Source organism: Castor canadensis, chromosome 12 (assembly GCF_047511655.1).
Source record: "Castor canadensis chromosome 12, mCasCan1.hap1v2, whole genome shotgun sequence".
NCBI lineage: Eukaryota > Metazoa > Chordata > Mammalia > Rodentia > Castoridae > Castor > Castor canadensis.
The window spans coordinates 89,458,183-89,481,169 of record NC_133397.1 but is presented as its reverse complement, the minus strand read 5'-3'; the positions used below and the strand labels follow the sequence as shown (position 1 = coordinate 89,481,169).

Below are 22,987 nucleotides of genomic sequence, written 5' to 3'. Positions count from 1 at the left end.
TTAGATATAAAGCATTAATCCCTGACCATTCACTTATAGGCAGTTCAAATCAAACCTGTTACAACAAACAGAAGATCTATGGAAATTCTATAGAAGTGATGGGACTTTGGTTAGATCAGTTTTTTTTTTAAACTAAAGGAGTCATATATGAAGGATAGGGGCTCTCTACACTACAGAAGTATAGGTGGTTATGGTATTTAAAGGGGTCCACCTCCAATTGTCACTTTCCATAGTGATTGATTAATAATTACCAAAAGAATTAAGTATAAAGACTAAAATCACATTTATTTGTATTTGCCTTTGCTACTCAAAAACTAAGAAAAAATTATACTGATAATAAGTTAAAATGACTTAGGTGTTCCTTTTCAGAAATACATACAATGCATTCAAATTCTTTATGTGACTTTTACCTAAGGAAAGCTGAATCTGGTCTACCTGCTTATCAAGAAGTGCTACAAAAATTTCATGTTTTCTCCTTCTGTTCCTGAACAGTAAACCCCTTATAATACTAATTAATATAAAAAAACAGGAAATTTAAGTCATTTTCAACTTCTACCTTCCTTTCCAGATGTCATAAATAATAAATATTTTGAAAACTTATTATTTTTTTTGGCAGTACTGGGCTTTGAACTCAGAGCCTTACACTTGCTAGGTGCTCTACCACTTCAGCCACTCCTCCAGCCCCCTGAAAACTCACTCTTTACATTCTTAAAAATGTACCTCACATCTCCTGGATGAATTATACTTCTATAATAAAAGTCTATGTCAGTTTAAATCTCTTTGTATATATATATATATATATATATATATATTGATATAAATATTTCCATTTTAAATTGAGATTTTTGGCACAGAGTCCTAAGCTTGTACTTTTCCAACTGTGTTCTATGCTGCTTTCCACTGATAAGTATAGGATTGCTAGGGAAAGAAATGGTGTCTTCTGAACTTGTACCTGTGTGTCCTTCCCACCTCATGCCAAGTGTCTAGCAATATTCCAAGATATTAGAATGTTAGAAAGAAAGATTTACTTCTCCACATTGATGGGGCAGAAAAGAACATGCTGAGGATTGGCTTTTTTGTCTAATTCATTTGTGTTCATCCCCAAGAATACTACTCATGTCCTTTGCTCTTCATGAAAAGTTTCCAATGTGAAACCAGGGAACTACTAGAGTGGCTTCGTATCTAAACCTAGAAATTTAGAGTTTTGTACCAGCACATTTTGAAGAGGAATTATTCAGAAAAAAATGACAAGCAATGAAATGTACGATTTAAGAGGCATAGATTTAAATATGAATCTTTAATGATTATGTCCCATCTCTTTTCTTTCTGCTGTACTTCTAAAAAGTACTCCAATGAATAGAAGCCGATTTTAGATGCTGAATTTCAGTTGCTACATTATTGAAAGTGAAGAGGTAACAAATTACAGACTAGTGCAAAAAATAGGATGTCCACATTCTCCAAAGTGCTTCCCAAACACGAGTCAAAACCCAAAATCTCACTGATTTGTTAAACATTGGAATACTGTTTATAGAAACTTCCATCCATGTCTTCTTGGAGACTTCCTTCCACCTGGACTCAAAGTTCTAGAATGTCTATTAAAGCAGGTGGTCATAGACACCATGAGAGGAATCAACTGCCTCCTCCTCCCATTATTGCACGATATAAACCCCCAACCAGTTGATGTGGGTGCTGCCCTCTCTCCCCATGGGCCACAAAAGGCCCTCAAGGTTGGGACCACACAAAAGCTGTCACCAAATCTGTCACACGCTGTAAGGCATGGACAGTCTTTCTCTTTGCACCATCTAAAATGGGGAGATGGAGCTTTTATGTCATCACCAAACACAAATTAAGGAACAAATTAAGAGATGTATGATAACCTCTAATCTGCACACTAGGCCACTTCATCTGCCTACAAATTCTGATTGTGTTCCCAGTTTGAGTCAGGAGATGTCTCTGTTTTGGGTTCTGTTCTTCCTTTACCATCTGGTCTGTCAGCTCAGGATAGGAAAACACCCCTACCCTAAGCTCAGGACCTACCCTTTAGAAACTGACCTTCACCCTTGGAAAGATGTTCTCAGCACTTTCAGTGCCATTCACTTAAAAACTGATTACCACAGATATACACTTTTTTTTTCATAAATAAAATTTGAGGCATATATGTAATATATTAAAATTTTCACCAACAAAGTTATGTTAAAATTTTCAAGTTCTGTCATTCAAGTTCATTAAAGGCACTTTTTTTTCTTAAGGCCTGCAAAGAATACCGTTGCTAGCAAGGAGTCACAAAGACGTTTTGTAGGACTTCCTTTCTTTGATTTTCCTCTTCTTGGGATAAGCACTCATCCCATAAATCAGTGGCTTGACTACCACCCAAAGAAAGTATTTAGACAGACAGGGTTTAAAATGGAGTCCATGATGGCATCAGGTTTTGAAGTAACAAACCACAGCAGCACTGTGTCAGTCACCCCAAGTCTGCTTTGGCCATTTTCATTAGGATTTCTCACCCCCAAATCGGGCTTTCCGGTTTCCAGGTTCTGATGCTCTCCGGACCAGCCTTGGTGGGGGCCTGGGTGGGACATCTTCAGTCAGACTATCTTCCCTCCCCCTGCCAAACCTGTCTTTGGAGAGAAGGGGCTCTTGCAGTACACCTGGTGTCTGGGTACCTCCCTCTTTGCTACAGGATGCTGGGGGATTGCTGAGATGCCCTCGGCCAGAATCAACGTTCACCTCATTCTTCCATTCCATTTTATAGGCCTGGGGAGCTTTCTTGCTGAATTGTTCTGGCAAGAAGCGCCTAGATCGGGATTGCAAATTGAGCACGGTGGTCCCAGCATCTGGGTCTGAGTCACTGCTGCTGCTATCTGTCACAGAGAAAAAGAAGGACAATGTGGACAAGGGTGTCCGAGAGGAGGTGTTACAAATGACTTCAGTACCTCAGGGGGTCAGGCAACTCTCCCCAGAGTCCTGGAGAGATGGGAAGTGAGAGGGCTCACTCTAAAAACTCCAGCTGAGCAACTTTTCATTCCTTGTGTCACCCCTGGGAGCATACATGTCCACAAGGGGGGATTCCTGCTAGTTTTGAAGACTTTTCTGTGTGCCAAGCACTTTAAAATACATTATCTTATTTAATCCTCACAATCACCCATTTTAGAGATGGGGTAACTAAGTTCAAGAGGTATTATTAAGGCCAGGCAAGTGGTGCACACCTGTAATCCTAGCTACATGGAAGACAGGTAGGAGGGTTGCAGTGTGAGGCTGGCCAAGGAAAAAGCGTGAGACCCTATCTAAAAACAAAGTAAAGCAAAAACATTTTTTATTGTTTTATTATTCATATGTGCATACAACGCTTGGGTCATTTCTCCCTCCTGCCCCCACCCCCTCCCTTACCACCCACTCCGCCCCCTTCCTCTCCTCCCCACCCCCTTGATACCTGGCAGAAACTATTTTGCCCTTATCTCTAATTTTGTTGAAGAGAGAGTATAAGCAATAATAGGAAGGAACAAGGGTTTTAAGCAAAAACATTTGTGATGTAGCTCATGGTAGAGCACCTGCCTAGCAAGCACAAAGCCCTGAGTTCAATCCCCAGTACATTCAAAAACAATTTTTGAAGAGGTTTTATTAAGTAGTGGGCCTGGAATTCAAACTGAGACCCTCTGGCAGTGGTGACTGTGCCCTCAGCTTCCCTGCAGGAATGTTCCCAGAGGAGCTTAGCTCTGAGTCTGTTACACAGTAAGCAGTCTGGTCATCACCTATTGCTGTTTAGGTTCTTTCCTTGGCCTAGAATTGCATATACAGCATTGCTGAGTTCCTTTATATTTCCATGGAAGGAATAAAACCCCAATGAACACATCCTAAACAAAGGGAGGAAGCATGGTAAGAGTCAGATTCAGATGCTGGAGTTCAGTGGGGAGGACAGCAGGAGGGATGGGCCACTTGCCCAGGAGTTGAGATTCCTGGGAACAGAGAACATGTTTCTGGACATACAGCGACAAGACAGGCCATGATTTTGAATATTTGCAGCTGTCTTATCGTCCCCTGCCTGCCCTTCTTATTTCTTACATTTTCCTTCATTACCACCAGCAATCCTTAAGACTTTTTCATGTTGGTTAATTTAATTAAAAAGGTGGGGGGGAGCAAAGGGGTTTTAATTATTGCTCTACCCCATCCACATGTTAATAACTGTATCCTAACATGGTTTTGGGATTCACAGAAAATAGCTTGGTATCTACATGAAAATTACCATCAAACAAAGAAATATTAGACCTTGGGGAAAAGCTTTAGTAACTACACTCAAGTAAAATATATGGTATCTATGAAAATATACTAGAATTACTACAGAACTGTACATTTTTACACATTTCAGAATTACAACTGTATATTTTCCTTCTCAGTAGCCCCATGGTAGCAATATTTAATTTTGCTATGTTAAAGAAATGTTATGGAAAATAAGCAATTAGATAATTTATAATCTTCATAGGAAGCCATTCAAAAAGGTTGCAATGATTTAAAAAAAGACACCCTGTTATTATTTTAAATTTCCAAGATATTCAACTCATCCCTAGTAAAGAAAAATAACAAGAAAATTTATTTTTAAAGCACTAGTAAATAAATCTAAAAGGTTTCTTTTCACTCCAGTTATATTCATTACCTGCATTAGAAATATTCTTTTTCTTTTGTAGCTTTTCTGGAAGCTTTGTATTTTTAGGTAAAGATAAATATCGGGAGGTGGAAGTAGAAGCCTGTAAAAGAGATAGAAAATGTACTCAGATTACATAAAGGGTATCAGTTGTATATTAGAAATTGATTTTTTTTGGCAAAACTTGGTCTTAAAATACAATTGTAGTGCTTCATTCCAAAGTTATTTTCTGACAAGCAATTGTAACTGAAATATCCAAGTCCCTTCCAAAACCTAATGGAGATTGGTACTAAGAAAAATAAAAATAAGAGGGACCATTAGAAGCAAGATATGAAAACACTGGTTCTTCTTAAAGAATAAAGTCCCTTAGAAAGACTTCGAATACATATATAGAGAGACAATATAGAATATATATCAGGTTAGGTAGAGTGATGGACGGATAGACAGACAGAGGAAGAAAGGTGTTAAAAATGTAGCATATTTAAGTTTTATTTACTTTAATAAATCTTGAAAAGTATTTCAAAAGTTAATTTAGTGGCATTCAAATGATAGTCTTTAGTTTTTATAATTCACTTTTAATGAACACTTACATTTTACATGTAAAAAAGATAAATCTCATTCACACATAATTTTGATCTCTGATGACCCAGTACAGAATCTCATTAAAAATGTGATGGTAATGCCTGTCATATTAAATCAGTAGATCCTTACATCATTTGTAAATGGTTTTCCTTATCTACTGACAATGCCTTAGATCAACTAGACAGCTGAGCAGAGTGCACCGTGAACACTCATATCCCTCAGTCACTCTGGGCTTTTGCAGTTCCCCAGAGAACGTGCAGGCGTGCCCACCTTCAACCCTTGGTATGTTGCTGCCTCAGGTTAGAAAGCTCAAATATAATCATTTGTACACAGCAACAGTTCAGTCAAAGACCAGCTGAAATGACAACAGTGGCCCCTTATGATTATATTGCCTAGTGACACCATGGCCCTCTTAGTTTGTGTGAGTGCCCTATGTGACATTCTCTAGACAAAATTGTCCAACAAAGCATTTCTCAGAACATATGATATTATTATGTGGTGCGTGACTGTATCATCTTCCAGTCATGGTAGCCTGGGCCAGCCATTCTGATTAAAATTATAATTTGACTATCTCCCTCTACTACCAACTTCCTTCCCTGGCCCTTTTTAAAAGAAATATTTTCTCCATAGCACTTATCATTTTGATCATAACAAATAATTTAGATTTTGTTGCTGGTAGCTTTCTTTCCACTAGAATAGGAATCTTACAAACATACAGCAGTCTGAAAATTTTGTTCACCAATGTATTCCATGTGGCTACAACAGTGCCTAAAATGTAACAGGTGTTCAAGAAACATTTGGAAAGACTTTATTATTCACTGTCTCTTTCCTTCCTCCCTCCCTCCCTCCTTCCATTCTTCCTTCCCTTCCTTCCTTTCTTTTTCTTTTTTTCCTAGATGGAACTCACTATATTTTTTAGGCTGGCCTCAACCTCCTAGGCGCAAGTCTTCTTCCTGCCTCAGCCTTCTGACTAGTTGGGACCACAGCAGCTGAGTGCCACGGTATGTGCTGAAATGACTTTATTATTAATTCCATCCCAGAATTTCTGGGAATTGACCCTCTCAGAGCTGTTCAATAGGCAGAGTGAACCACCAGCAGAACAGCTGCTGGCTCCACCCTTGGAAGCCTTCTGCCTCCTGGATGTCCCAGTCGGTTACCCTTCGCTCGCGATTCAAGCTGTTGTCTTTCCTGATGCTGTCTCGCAAGCTGTGTCGACGGCGGATCAGAATCTCCTTGGCTTGTCGCTCACTCGTGTCGGCCGTCAGATTGTGTCTGTTATACGACAAAGTCTGGGACAAAACACATACGTGACCGCTTACCAAAAGACTGATCGGTTCCCCCCAAATTCCAAAACTGTACAACTCTGTTTAAATTTGCTCCTCAGCTAGGTACCTACAACTCCCATGCAGAGCAACAAAACAAAATCAAAATCAAAAGTACAAAAGTTAACACTTTAAAATTTTGAAAAAAATTCATCCTTTCATAAAAATCAATGAATGTGTTTTTTTCTTCAGTAAGAAGAAGAAAAATAATTAGAAATTAGAAAAATAATTGCATTCATTCAGTGTCCTGGTCTACCTTGAAATGCCTTGTATTTTATCGATCATTAATAGGAAAAATACAGGTCATTTTGATACACTGTATTGAATAGGAATTACTGATGTAAAAGCAAACCATGTTGAACCACTTGGTGGTGCCATGTCCTTTTAAGAACTTCAGAACTTGTCCTTTTCTCAACTAAGTTGTCACTTTTGGAAGTTGTCCTCACTGGTAACAAACATGTCCCAGTAAAATTTCTAAACTAGGGCTGTCCCTATCATTCATTTTTTGTTTCATAGACTGCATACAATGCATTTCCTTTAAAAAAATCATAATTTGTAGTTACGTTCACTCCCTGATAGAATTGGCAGGTACTTCTTGGGACTACCCTGTGTCAAGAACTATATTAGACCGCATAAGACATGCAAAGTTGCATTGAACAAGATTCTACTCCTACCTCGAGAAGTTTCCTATGAATTTGGTCATGTAAGGCTAACAATATAATACAAAATTGTGAAATTAAGTGTTAAAACAAGTTTCTCCATATGAGCTCCAAGAGCTATCTTTATTTAAAGGATAGGGCTGCAGGGTAATACGGTTGTTGCTGGGGAAAACTTAAAAACTGGAGGCTCTGTGGCAGCTGACAGGAAGCAAGGGCAGACCCCCAAGGGTTAAGGCAGGGAGGGAGAGCGAGAGAGGGAAAGAGAAGAAGAAGGAAGGAGGAGGAGGAGAAGGAGGAGGAGGGATAGGGGAAGGGGGAAGGGGGAAGGGAGAGGGAGAGGAGGAGACTACATAGGTCAAGGGAGGAGGACAGAACTTGGCAGTCCATGGACTTCTGGAGTTATTGAGTGAAGCAAATGTAGAAATAAGGTTGGATAAAGTAGAGCTCAGAAATAGAGACACCAAATTCTGAAAAAGGTGTTTCACCTGGAAGCTACAACTATTGTTTTGTTTCATTTTAAATAGGAGAATTCTACCATGAAAGGGTCTTAGAGTAAAAGTACACTCATGTGGACAGAATGGGAGAAGCCTGGGGAAACCAGCTAAGACACTGAGTGTATGGCTTCTGCAGGAGTGAGGAAGATCCCTCACAAGCTGAGTGGCTTTTGTGCCACTTTGCTTCCCTCTGCCTCTGTTTCTTCATCTGTGAAATGGAGACAATAGTAATACCTACCTCTTGTTGGGGAATCAAACCAGTTAATACAAGCAGAGTGCTGACAGTGAGACTTGGCAAATTGTACACACTCTGTGAACGTTAGCAATCTTACTAGCAAATTGTTAGAATGAGGTGTTAATGATGGAAATGCAGTGAAATAAGTGACTCAGAAGACACTGAAGGAATTATAGCACCTTATGAATAACAAAAAGGATTCCATACTTTATCTACGCTATAAAGCTATTTCCATAAAACACACGCACATACGTACACACAATTGGTTCATTTCTTCACAGTTGATCAACACATAATTTTTATCTCCAAGCCAACAGCAGCAGAACCTGCAGGGGCTACAAAGCTGTAGCTGGGGTATGTGGGAGGATTGTGGGGCTCTGACAAGGTGGGATGCTGTGGAGAGGGGTCTGAGAGAAGAGGAGATGCCCAGTGTGGGACCCACTGTGGCAGAGACAATAATGGGATATTCAATTACAGCACATAGCTGAAAGACAGACTATTAGCCAAAAGTATTTGAATATTTCAGGAAATAAATTATTCTTACTCTCTGGCGGATTTGATAGAGATTCCTTGATAATATTTCTCGAATTTCATCCATTTCACCAGGTGTGAGCTTCCTTATTTTTTCTTCACGACAATCACTGTGAAGTTTAGACAAAGAATATTTCACCTTTCAACAGAGATTATAGTCCGTGATTTTCTTTCTTAGAGATTTACCATTTTTGAGAAGGAGAATCTGAGTTTAAAAATTAGCAGCATTTGGTTACTGAGGTGAATACCAATTTAAAAAAAAAGTTATGCATGTTTGGAATATTAATAAAAAATAGCACTTGGGGATTATTCAATATTTCAGTATATCTTAAATATTTTAAAAATTGTTCCATTTTAAGGTAACTAGAATTTCTAAAATTTATTTAAGCATCAAAATCATTCATGACAAGTTTAATTGTGAATAAGTTTTCAGAGTCTATTCATGTAACTTTTAGAGGGTTTTTGAGAAAGGTTTACATTATGTAGCTCAGTCTGGCCTTGAACTCAAAATCCTCCTGCCTCAGCCTCCCAAGTGCTGGGAATATTGATATGTACCACACGTCCAGCTTCTCATGCAATTACTTTTTTAAAGAAGAAAAGCTACAATGATGCATAGGGCTATCACTTCATTATTTTTTAACACTCTTTATATAAAATGATATAGAATTATTTTCTGTAACAGAAATTTAATTAGTTATATTTTACTAAGGCTTTGTCTTTTAAATACCTCATTGTAACTATTTGAAAACACTATTTATATTATGCATGTAAATACAGTCCATCCCCATTATGTGAGGACTTTGTATTTGTGAATTCTCCCACATGCTAAAATGTATTTGTATTGTATCAGCACTTGCAGCTATTCTTAGACATGCAGAGAGTGGTGCAACATTTGTGTCACTCAACACATGTTCTCAGATAATGTTAAACAAGGCATCATCCTACTTTCTTGCTTCTTCTTATTGTCATTCTGTAAATAATGTCCTTTTGACAGTCTGATGAGATATTTTTCACATTTTATGTGGCTTATTAACAAATGCACTGTTTAAATAATCTATTTTCTTCCACAGAGAATTTAAGTTCACACCTCTCAAATATCTGTGATAGGTTAATAGCAATCTCAAATGACTTTGATATCCATGGATTGATATAATTGTAGACTCAACTTCTTTCCTTTAAGGGCTAGGGTGTAGCACTCTGAAGTAACAACCAATAGTCGAGTACAAGAGCACCTCCTTCTTGACAGGTTCTGGATTCAAATCATATTTTCCAAGGCCAATTAATCTGTCAAACTTCTGTTTAGCTCTTAAGACTCTGAGGCACTTTCTCTTACCATTCAATAATGGTAGCACCAGAGGAAACATGGCCCCAAATACTAATTCCATCTTTTTGGACTTTGCCCTCTTTATCTCTTGGCTAAGAAATTCTTCAATGCCCTAGTGCTTTTCAGATCCAAGCCAGTTTTTAAAATACATTTTGTCCTTTTTTTCTAGTTGCTTTTAGAAGGTGATTTGGTCCATCCTCTCAATATTCAAACCACTATTGCCAGAAATATAATTTATTACCTCCCTGATTGCTTCTATTTTCCTTTAAAGAAAACATTTTAGGAAATATAGACTAGTCATCATGGCACCTATTTTTCCAACTACGCAGATAGATTAGTTTTTATACTATTCTTGAACCCTAAACCTTGTCTTTACTTTGCTTACTACCAGCTTCAAAATGAACTGTCAACAGGAAGCAAAAATAAGATTTCCAACATCTGAGATCACAAAACCTGTGGCTCTCTTTTGAAAAGCTGGATAATGGGGTTGTCCCTTGCTGTAACTGTGAATAGAAGTGTGCATAAGAAAGACCACAAAATTTTAAAGCTAGAGAGAGCCTTAAAGATCAAGTTCAACCCACTCCCATTTTGTGTTGAAGAAACTCAAGCTCAGGGAAACAGATGGACCAGCCCCAGTGCATACAGCAAGCTACTTGCAGAACTGAGAAGATAAGTCAGTCGTCCTACTGCTTGGCCCATTGATGTTTCTAAATATATTACCACTAGTTGCTTGCCATTCTGTCCACTCCTACCTTTTATTCTGAACCATGTCAACTCCCATCATTTTAATGGTAAACTAGTTAAAAACCATAGTGATGGTTGGATATGATGTGGAGCTTCCTCCTTTCTCACTTCACTTTCCCATAGGGAACATTTTAATAAACATTTAATTTAAATTAGTTCCAAGTCAGCAGCAGCAGAAGAAGAAATCAGTGGGAACCTATAATTTCTATCACTGTTATAATAGAGAAGGAATGATGTTCACACAATGAAATAACCTCTCTCAGCAAGTGTTACTGGGGAGACTTGGGATAAGTCTTACTTCTCTCCTGAAAACAAGGGAGACAGACTAAATCAGTGGATCTCAATCCTGGCTGAAGAACATTTTGGTATTTTTAGAATTGGGAGGAAGTTTTATTACAAATTAAAATTGAACACTCAAGAACATGTGGGTTTCACCAGAATCCTGAAGAAATTTTACATTTGCCTACACTTGAGCCTCAGCAGCAGAGGTTCTGATTTAATTGGTTTGGATGGGGGGCAGACATCTCCATTATTTGAATGCTCCCAATGTATTTCTAATATGAAATTGGGTTGAGAACCACTGTACTAGATGTTCACTACTATGCCCTCTAAGTATTCAACTATGACTGTGAATAATCTATGAGGACATACCTGTATAATTATATGCATATTTATAGTAGCAACTATAACACACCTTAAGATATTCCATTTCCCAATGCTAGCTAAAGGGGCTTTAATTCATTTTCAACAAGTATTGAATTCTCAAAGCAAATAAAATAATATCACAAACATCCTAAAAATGACAGAGTATTTTCTTAGTGGTCCATCCCAAGATAGTGGAACAAAAAACACAACATATGTTGGGAATGCAAATTAGTACAACCACTATGAAAAGCAGTATGGAGATTCCTCAAAAAGCTAAAGATAAAACTGCCATATGATCCAGTGATACTGTTCTTGGGCATCTACCAAAGGAATGTAAGTCAGGATGCAATAGAGACACCTGTAATACCAATGTGCATTGCAGCACTATTCACAATAGCCAAGCTATGGAAACAACCCAGATGCCCTAGAACTGATGAATGGGTCAAGAAAATGTACATATTCACAACAGAGTTTCACTCAGCCATAGGGAATAATGACATGTAGTTTGAAGGTAAATGGTTGCAATCAGAGGACATCAAGTTAAGTGAAGTAAGCCAGGTTCAGAAACACAAAAGCCACATGTGTTCTCTCATATGTGGAAGATAAATACAAAAGATAAACATACACAAAAACAAGCATGATCATATACAAACTCATGTAGAATGTGTTTGTAACAGTGGAACTACTCTATGGAACTTGGGGAAACAGGGAAAGGAAAAGATGATAGAGCATCAATAATATCATAAAACATAACATCTGTGAAGGTAGAAGATAAGAGGATGTGTATTGAAAGCTGTTGAAAAATGGGAGGTGGAGGTAAAGAAGTAAGGGAGAGTAATGGAAGGGGTTGAATGGACCAAAGTAAAGTACACCCACAGCAGGGATACATTAAGAAACCTCTTTGAACATCAACTTAAATATTAATATTGAAAGACAGGACTGTAAAATAGGCGTGGGGAGGTTCTAGTGGGAAGGGGAGGGTAAATGAAGAAGATTAATAGGGAGGGAATATGGTTGAGGGACTTCATATACTTACATGAAATAGAACAAAGAAACCTTTGCAATTGCTTTAAGTGTGGCAGAGAGGAGGTTAAGGGGGAGAGAGGAGATGGGGGTGATCTAACCTATGTACAATATAAGCCTAATCAGAATTGTCACTATGAATCCCCCCATATAATGCCTGTATCCTAATAAAATGTTATAATAAAAAACACAACATAATATAACATAAAACATAACATTATATATATATATATATATATATGAGTATATGTATGTAAATATACATATATACAAATGTGTTTACTCATGTCTAGGCTTTTTAACCATAATCTCATTCTGTAGCATCTTAAAGCCTCTGTCCAGGATGTAGATGAATTTGTATATTTTTATGACTGGTTTCAAAAACTATCACTGTAATTTATTAATACTAACTTTAATTTGTAAAAACTATACTTACTTTAGTGATGCAAAAGAAGGGACAGTGCTTATCATCCCAGTCTCTGCCATCTCAATGGCATGTTTTATTTCAAGTTTTTTATATAAGGACACAATGCTTGACTTGGGTTGGTTTTCCCGAATCAAAAGCTTCCGAAGGTATTTGTCATCAAATTTCTTAAACCTGTAAAAAAATAAAGTCAAAGTTTAAATTAAGGAAGATTGCACTGAGAATAAACTTCCAGTTAAAAATTCATCAGCAGCATTTAGCTAGACTGATCATAATGTATATTTTCAAGTACACATACCTATAAATGTGTATATAAAATACACACACTATACATCTATGTATAGATCCATGTAAATATGTATACATATAGTCATACATTTTTGTATATGACCATAAGATACATACATCCAGTGTTCACTAATTATAAATTATATATATTTCCCTTTTCATTTCTCTACTCCCACGTTCAACCAAACTACTCAGCGTTCTAAATAGGTGCTATCTCCAACTCCTCTCCTATGGTTCTTCAACATTCATAAATCCGGCTTTTTTCTCTAACATGTTATTGAAGCTACTCTCATCAAAGTCATCAATGAACCCACAATATGAACCCAATGGCCAGTTATTTGTACTCATCTTTCCTGACCTCACCTGCGGATACATTGCTTTCATTTGGCTTCCAGAATACCACAATACCTGGGTTCCTTCTATCTCTAATTTTCAGCTTCTTCTCTTGCTAATTTTTCTTCTTCCTATAGGAAGGAGTATCCTGGGGTTCAGTCCTTAGTCCTCTTTGTTATCTGCACTCACTCCCCTAGGCATCTGGCCTAATCTCATGGCTTTTAATAGCATCCCTATGTCAACAACTATAAAATTTGTCTCTCTAGCTCCAACTACTCTTTCAAATCATAGCCATAGCATTCAGCGTCTACCCAACATCTCCAGTGGGATACATAACAAGCCTCCCAACATGACATGTTCAAATCAAACCAATCTTCTCTCTGCTTCAGCTAATGATTACTCTGCTAGGTGTCATCTCTGATTCTTCTACCTCATGCTCCATGTTTTAGGATGGATTATGTCCCACCAAAAACTCATATTTCAAATTCCTAAATCTCTAGTACATCAGAATATGACCACGTTTGAAGATAAGGTCTTGACAAACATAATTAAGATGAAGTCATTAGAGCAGATCTTCAGAGGATATTAGGACATACACAGGTGCAGAGGTAAGACAATGTAAAGACATAGGGAGAAGATAGCCATCAGCAAGAAAAGGAGAGAGACCAGAAACAGATACTTCCTTCTTACCCCTCAAAGGAACCAACCTTGTGATGCCTTGCTGTCTGACTTCCAGCCTCCAGAATTGAGACAATGCATGGCTGTTGTTTGAGCCACCTACTGTGTTGAATATTTGTATGGCAGCCCTGGGAGATGAACATTCTATAACTACTGTATTAGCAATTCCTATTGGTTTAACTACTGAAGCACAGACACCACAGTGCTCCTATTAAAACATCTGTCAAACGAATGAAAATGCAGTGGCCCATGAGTCCTGCACAGCCTGGATCTTTGCCTCTTAGCATGATACTCCTCTTCCTCACGTCAGCCTCACTCATCCTTTCTGTCTTAGATACTTGCCACCTATGTGCTTTCTATTCACTCTTCCTTCTTTCCCCAGACACCTGCAGGACATGTATATACACCACCTTTAAGTCTCCTCTATGGTAATTTTCTCAAAAGAGCCTTTCCTGTCCTTGTTGTAATTGCATACCTTTCTACCCCCTGCATTCCCTCTCATTTCCCAGATGTATTTTTCTACAAGCAGTTATCACTCTTTTATATGATGTTTGACTTAATTATTCATATTATTTTGTCTCTTAGCATTAGAACATAAGATCTATATATACAAGGATTATTTTTGTCCATATCACCCATGCCTGGAGCAGAACCTGGAACAACTACAAGCATATATAGTAGATGAGTCATTTGATCCCATTGTCTCCCTATATCCACATCTTCTGCCATATTACTCAGAAATTGGCCTAAATGAGCACCTGCTTTATTCCCAATCATTGGGCTCAGTAATGTAATATTTTGGTCAATGGCCTATTAGTGACATTAGTGACATGGAAGAAGAGGCTGAAAATGGGCCTACCCCCTGGAGTCTGTGTCTCATGCTTCCAAAATCATTATGAGAGGATATGCATAGAGTGCCATGAGCAAAGGTAAACATCACATGCATAAAGCAAAGTTATTTCACTCCAGTCACATCAGACAAGACCAGGCAGGATCAGGTGACCACAGCCAAGCCACTGCAGCATGGGCAGATCAGCCCAACCTAGCCAGATGACTCCCAGCCTCTTACCTCATCTACTTTAATAACAAATGATGGCTATTTTGAACAGCTGAGTTTGGGGATGGTTTGTTATGTAACATTATTGTGGCAATATATAAGTGAAACAACATGCAATAAATATTTGTTAAGAAAGAAAGAAGTATATTACAGTGATCACTGTAAATCCAAGGAGGTTTATAGGTACACTTGTTCCATGAGAGGAACCAATGTAAATCCATGTTCTTGGCACTGGTCCTATGTTTTAAATACTGGAAGGCTCTGAATAAAGAGCCATCCCAATTGTGCTTTACTATTGACTGGCCATGACACGAAAGACTAGGCCTACTGTTTCAACTATGTTTATTTTGAATTTCATGTTAGGCCCATTGAGCCAGGATTCTCAATAGCAACACAACATCTCCTCCAACTTCTTTTATTGTTGTTATTGTTTTTAGCTTTTCACTAGAGATAAGAAAAGGAAGGGTAAACATGAAAGACAATGATCTATTCCATGTAGGGACTGTGTGTTTTCTTTCTTTGCTTTATTTCAACCCCTTTCATTTCTCTGCCAAGTTACACATAGGTGTTCTCTTTCACCATCATTATACTCTTTTAGCTGAGCCTGAGAAATATCCCCACTGTATTACCTTTCATCCCATTTCCCAAGGATCAAATGCCTCAAGAATTTGCTGCCAGGACCATTGGAAAGTCACAGTGTAAAAACTTTGGAGGAAAGAGAAAGATACTCAATGTGCCTAAAGCAATCATTTCCTTTTGAACACTATCGTAAGTAACATCATGAGTACATTGATATAATGGATATAATATGTGCAGTATTGAATTTAAAAATGGCCTCTCATACGTACTTCTTTGTTCTATCTGTGATACACAGAATGTATGAAAATCCAGGAAATGATTTGAAATTTGTGGGGGAATTGCACATGGAAAGCTATAAATGCTCATGAATTACTACATGGAGTATATTCACTGCTGAGAAAAGTGTTAGATAAGGAACATTACCTTTTGTACATGAAACAAAAGTTGGCTCTGCCATCTTTAGCATAGTCCAATTAGCCTGGCTGCCTTGAGAGGTCTCCCTGGAACAGACTCAGAGATCCCAGAGACAGTGACTCTGCCTGAGAGATAGGAGAGAGCCAGACTTCCTCTGATGTTGCTTCCTCTAAGTTCCAGACCAAAAGCAGATAAATGACTACAGTGCCCACCTCTTCTTCCTGTAATAGTGTGCAGGGACTGCTGTCATGATTCACGAGCCTACTCATGCCTACTCTCTCCCCAACTTGGGAGGCAGAGGAGTGGTAAGGATGTGGAGCCCAGTCTTCACTTTTGAAAGGAAACAAGCTGGTCTGCATTACGCCTTTCACTCATCACTTCGGGAAAGTACTGATAGGAATCGAGAGAAAGGAAAAAAGTGGTTGGCTGGAAAAGGGAGAAGATAGGTGGGAAAGAGGCATGATAACAAAAACAAGGGGGAAAAAGGGGAAGAAAGTCTATTTCACTGGTGTGGCACAGGCCAGGACCTGCCTGTGTAAGGAAGATTCTAGCATGTAAAATAAGGTTGGGTAGAGAGTCATGAGGCAGACATATTGGGTTGTCTGGTTCACCTTCAGGGAAGGGAAGGTTTCCCAAGAGAAGTAACTACCGTTTTTTCATATTTTTCCAATGCAGATTTTAGTTCGCTTTATTACCTTGTGCTCCTGTGTGACTAAGTAGACTTTCTCCCTACACATAAAATATCTTTCCTTTGCTTATGAAATAAGGTTCAGTCTTATAGAAAGAGCTTTTCTATATCAGTAAACAGTGTTATAAACCTTGTAAAAGTTGTTCTGGCATTAAGGTCTTTGTAGCTCATTGTATTCCTTAAGGACATTCTTTCTCTCTCTCTCTCTCTCTCTCTCTCTCTCTCTCTCACACACACACACACACACACACACACACACACACACACATACACACACACACACACACACACACCTGTTCACTGTATGAGTGCTTTGGTGCAAAGTTTTAGAGTCCTGAGCCCATAATTTGTTCTTCAAATGTAGTCCAATACCATGTCAATCATGTGAATAAACAGCATTAAAAAATTCTCTCATGTTAAATTAAATAGATTGGCAGATTGGCCAAATTCATATAAATTAGTAGTGAGGGAAAAACATCTGTTAGCAAGTTAGGAAGGAAAAGCAAGGAGGGTCCTTGAAATAGAGTTCTGAATTAGTCCAGCTTAAATGATGCCTCCTTCAAAAATCTTGCCTATCCAGTAATATGCTGACAAATACACAACAAATTTCTCTATGAGAAAAAGGGCCCTGTTTGTAGCAGTCCTAACATAGTCACTTTAGGCAACTGTGGATGGCACTGAGTGGGTAGACAGGAAGAGGGCCCTTATTAGCCAGTGAGGGCTCCTTGGACCCACTGTTCCAAACTCTGCTGCCAGCATTAATCTGTGCTTCTTAATTCCATAGCGCTATGTTTCAGATTTTATTACAGCATCTATTTAATTCTGCCAGGCTAGTCTTATTTTTTCCACTTCAACTATAAGAACCATGCAGAGAGAGAAGTACTAACTCATATCTATCCACCAGAGCCTTTTAGAAAGAAGTAAATTCTGTGTGTGTGTACTTGTGTGTGTGATATCTACATAAACATATGTAATCTTTCAGATAAATGAAGCCATTAAAATATGTATAGTTATTTCTACTAGTCTAATTTTATCCTCAGGTGCTTTGAATCTCTTCGTTTGACTAAGCCTCTCACCATGTGTGGCAAAATGGGCAGCATTGGGCTCCCCTGTTTTCAACCAAAAACTGGTTCCTGCATTCCTCAGGACTGTTTTACAGTAAGGAATGGCCGTATAACTAGTTCCCAGTGGTGGAATTTTGTGACAGCTTCTGATAATTTCTGTTAGGAGGTGGGTAGCAGATGTCCTCTGTCTTTTTGTTATCTTTCTCTCTTCCTGCAGCCTAGAATAGCAGTCACCAAAGTAGCAATTCTGGCCCAAGAAGCAACCTTGGAAATGGAGAGCACCCTTGGTTAGTCAACTCTAAGGACTCTGTGGAGTACAGCTCATCTATTCAACCTTAATCACCTCTCTCTGGTTATTTACATAAGACAGAAATAAGCTTCTACTTTGTTTATGCTACTATTATTCTACATCTCTGTTATAAGCTGAACTTTACAGGACAAGTCAATATGTCCTGCTTCCAGAGTGATCTAAAGCCATTCAATGTCATAAGGCCTTCTTACTTGTCTCTCCAGAAGTTGTGACCCCAGTGTCCACAAACATCTTCAATTCCAGTCTTCACATGATCAAAAAACTAAAACAGAAAAAGCAGGCTAATTGATTAGTTTCTACTTGAAATCAGTCATTTTCACTCTATCTTGCCTAAGCTCCGAGAACCCTGCTACTTTTTGTTCTTTTTTATTGGTTTTATTGAAAGCAATAAATCAATATTTTTTTCAAACAAATTGAGATGTTTGTCATATTGATATTAGGCAATGCTTCAAATATTTTGATTATTGTAGTTCAGTTGCAATTTTGGTAAACATAAAAACTTGTGATAATTGCCCAGTAGAAACATTTTGAGGTTGCAGGTTGTAAAAAGAGGCCCTTTCTTACACCTCTATCCATGTAGGAGTTTAGCAAGCTGGCTTAGCTATGCTATCATGGATTTATGAACATTCTGTTCTCCAACTTGAGGCCTCACTTCCTCAAGCACTCTGCCATTTCCCTCCCTCTCCCCAAATAAACAATTTGGAGTCAAGTTGCTAGAATGATTCAAGTATTTTTTTCTTTTACCATTTAAGTTGTTACACTGTCCACACTTACCCGACAATGGATTTCTTCACTGACAGCTTGCTGCTTCTTATTGGATCTCTTCACATCAAGAAACTCCACCAGTGGTCGGATAGTTATTCCCTTCAAACAGACAAAACACACAACTAAATAAATAAAAGTAAGTTAATTTTCCTATAGATAAAAAATTCAAGAATAACGTATTGTCTCCTAAATTTTGATGATCAACAACAAACAATATTTTGCTGTTCAGATTTAAGGGAGTAAATGTAATATTTTGTTAACTTCTTCCTTTTCAATAAGCTGGCTTATTTTTAAAAGACTATGTCCCAATATAAAACAAGTAAATGTAAGAAATAATAAAGTTATCATCTCGTTCAGATGAGTCACGTACTTCTTATATCATCCACAATAAAATCTTTCAATGATTCTTTCATTTACTCATTCATTAAGATAATTTTAACTGAGCTTCTACTGCACACATGGCAGGGGCTCTGGAATTTAGTACACAAAGATGAATAGTTAAGGGCCTTGGAAAAGTCAGATGCATCCAAAAGTAGTTACAAAGTAAGCAGAAGAGGATGATAGAGAGAAACACAGGGAGTGGGTCAAGGAAAACTGCACACAGAGGAAGCACTCGGTAGGAATCTTGAAAGATGTCGAGAAGCACCTCCTGGGAGACACCACATGACAGTCAGAAAGGGCATGGAGTGAGTCTGATCATATTCAGAGGTGAACTTTGGAAATAGAAAAATTACAAGCTATTCAGTAAACTAGGAAAGAAAGGGAAACTCCCTAACCTCATAAAAGGCATCTACAGGAAATCTGTAGTGCACATCTCATTTAATAGTGAAATATTAAAAGGATTTCCCTCAGACCTAGGAACCACAGAAGGAAGTTCCCTGCATGTCTTAGTCAGTAATGATACTAGACAAAGAAAAGGCAGATGTATAAATACGGACAACAAAGTAAAAAGGTTTTTATTGCTAATGGATGATCTACATTTTTCCTTCTAAAAGCTAAGTAATCCCTTTTAATTTAAAAATTACAAGGAAGTTGAACAAAGAGACTAATATAAAATCACCATGCATAATCCATCCCAATACTAATTTAAAAATATGAAGAATAAATAATATCAATGAAAAAATTCATAATGTGTGTTTGTATAACTCATATGTGAGCATATAATAGTATGCTATATATACTACTATATTATTTAGGCATTAAATATATTCTATGTATATATATTTACTATATATATATTCAAATGTACAAAACCTACCAGAAATGCATAAGACCTTTATAGTAATTATAAAACTTAACTAAAGAATATTTCAAAGATTTGAGTTTTAAAAAGACAGTTACTAGATAACTGTCTTTATTATGACATTTTTCTCTTAATTAGCATATATATTCAATACAACTCCAACAATATATTCTTAAGGATTTTATACAGAACCTTGGAACTTGACAGGTTGATTTTAAATATATTTGAAATATTGTAAGAACTTTTGTAAATGTCACAGTGTACCCCCAGCACAACAATAAGAAAAACTTTAAAAATTAATCTGGAAGAGCAAATGTAATCAGATAATTTTAGAAAAAGGAAAATGAAGGGAAACTTATGGATATAAAAGCAACTACTAGCTAGTTACTTAAAAGTATATGATATTGGGCAGGTGAGAAGGGGTAAGAGTGAGGCGTGAAGGATCACCAAGGTTCTTCCTTGGTGCATGGATTGCTATCTCTATCTCCTTGAAGACTACAAGGATAGGAAGGTTGTTGGGCTTTATGGAGGGCAGGGGTATATATGTTGAGGTATTTCCCCTGCAATTTGATTTTCATCTTTCCTCTCCACCTGTCATTAAGTATGCTTTATAAGGCTGAAAGATGTAGTTTTGTGGTAGAACGCTTGCCTAGCATGTGCAAGGCCCTTGATTCAATCTCCATCACCACACATAACAAAGCCAAAGAGAGAATGCTTTTGACAATATAAACTCTTTCTCTCTCTCTCTCCCTGTCTCTCTCTCTCTCTCTCTCTCTCTCATACACACACACACACATTTTTTTAAAGTAGGTCATTAATTCTGTTCCATTAGTACACCTCTGGGAATTTTTTTGACTTAACTTTTCATTTTAACTTTCTGAAGTACAAACTGATTTTCACCAAAATTGGTATAAGTCACATCTTGTATGCTATTTGTATTTCAGTCTACCACTTTGAAATAACATAGGAGGTAATAACAGTTTCCCAATCAACACATGTTCTGTAATTTTTAACTTATGTAAATGAAAATGAGTGCAAACATGTGGTTTTCACAGATGAGCGATTTTACTGAGTTCCATATTCCATGAAGCCACTAGCTTAATAAATAGTTCAAGGAAAAGTAAACAAAATTGATGCAATTTTTAAAGTTATACAATGTGTTTTAAAGACGTTTACTGCTCTGTCACATGATTTTTCCTGACAGGTTCAGTTAGTAAATAACAGGGAAGTGCCCAGTATTTGGAAATATAAGACGCAAAACTAAAGATAGGTCACGGGAGCTACTATGAATTCCTTCCACTAGACAGATAATCCAGAAGGGAAGGAACTAAATAAATAAGTCACACTGGTCAACTCCACGAAGCAAGTGTGGCCTACTACCCAGATCAACTTCAGTTTGAAAAAGTACATACTTAATAAAACTCATAAAAATAGGTGTTTGTTTAAACATGTTCCTTTTAGAATTTGTCCTGTCTCCTTGAATTCCTAGTTATCTTGTCATGTTCAGTAGGAATTATTTAATAAACACTGCCTGACTCCCTCACTCTTTCTTCTTCCTTTCTTCAATCCATCTGAGGCAGGGCACATGCCATATTTAGCTTGGCTTGATGTTACATTCTAGGATTCCAGGTCTCTGGTTGGGAAAGAGAGGGAGAAAAAGAAAGATACCTTGGGAAAGACACCTATTTTATCTCATTGGAAAATTTCTAATTTAGGTTACCTGGGAAGCAATTTGATATGGCTTAGAAAAATAAATAAGCTTGTTACCATCCAAGTAGACTAAAAAAACTGTTAGTTTTCCAAGTACTGAAAAACATATTTTGAAAGCACAAGTAAATTTTCACATTTTGCTTGACTTTGGCACAATAATCACAATACCACATAGTCATGCTCAACTGTGAGGCTCATTTGACAACAAGGTCGGGAAAATTACAGGTAGTGAGACTGGTTTCCAACTTGTTCTTATCTCTACTTTCCTCTCTCTTGCATTCCTCTGCTTCCATGAATGGAAGGGGAAAAAAAAGAAAGAAAAAAAACCTGTTTTCTGGTTAAAGTGAACATTCGTTTAGTCTGCTCTTTGGGGAATAAAATGAGCTGTTGTTTATGGAATTAATATTTATAAACAAAGGGACATGGGGAGAAACCATCTTATATTTCCTTGTTGATTTAGCAAACACTTCCCAGAAAAACTTGAAGGAACTGTTTTCATTTATTAAGAAATAAACAGTACTGTCATTGCCATGTTATCTTATGTAAGGTCTTTCTCACATTACGAGCTTGATCACAGAGATCGTAAACCCAGTCACACAAAGGTACTTATTTGAGAATGGGATAAGTGGAATGAGAACCATAAAGGTGTGAAGTAGGTATTCCTGGCCCGGGGCTGTTTCTGGCTTTCAGATATCTGCACAGTGACTACCTGTCAGCTGTGTGTCTCCTTCTCTATTGTACCATCCATATTCAAGCATGCAGCTATGGCTCCCATTACAGAAAAACTAAAACAAAAGCCACCTCTGGCAGGTATTCTCTGTCCACTGCCCCCCTCCAATGTCCCTCTGATCCTTTCAGACCCAGTCAATCTGGGTTTCATCCTCACTGTCTGAGCCTAAGTGATCTTGTAAAGATGCTCACTCCTCACGGCATTGCTACATTGGAGTTTGTTCTCCATTCACACCTTGCCTAAACTCATGGCTGCTTTTGTCAAAGTGTCCTCTCCTTCTTGAAAACTTATACATTCGGCTTCCGGGTTCTCCCTCCTGATGTTTCTTCCTTTATGATTTGCTCTGCCAGGTCTCCTAGTCTCCTCTATGTTCCTCAACATTTTATTTGCAAATATTGGTGTGTTTCAAAGTTCACTCCTCAGACACCTTTTTATTTTTTTCATGCTGTTTCTACACGCATTCCCTGAATAATTTTTTTTAGACTCATGCTTTAAAAGCTGTTATACAT

At 37.7% G+C, this 22,987-nt stretch overlaps 1 protein-coding gene across 3 annotated transcripts in view; it reads right to left on the bottom strand.

Moving 5' to 3' along the window:
• Positions 1-1,278: 1,278 nt before the first annotated feature.
• Slc9a2 (solute carrier family 9 member A2) overlaps positions 1,279-22,987 on the bottom strand; it is an 80,525-nt gene continuing 58,816 nt past the window's right edge. For all 3 annotated transcript variants that reach the window (XM_074050454.1, XM_074050455.1, XM_074050456.1), the window contains exons 6-12: positions 18,805-18,894; positions 18,222-18,292; positions 12,632-12,793; positions 8,473-8,569; positions 6,376-6,507; positions 4,649-4,739; positions 1,279-2,861 (exon numbers count right to left, since the gene is read on the bottom strand). In XM_074050454.1, coding sequence (XP_073906555.1) covers positions 2,491-2,861; positions 4,649-4,739; positions 6,376-6,507; positions 8,473-8,569; positions 12,632-12,793; positions 18,222-18,292; positions 18,805-18,894 — 1,014 coding nt within the window. In that variant the 3' untranslated portion in view covers positions 1,279-2,490. The remainder of the gene's footprint in view (positions 2,862-4,648; positions 4,740-6,375; positions 6,508-8,472; positions 8,570-12,631; positions 12,794-18,221; positions 18,293-18,804; positions 18,895-22,987) is intronic.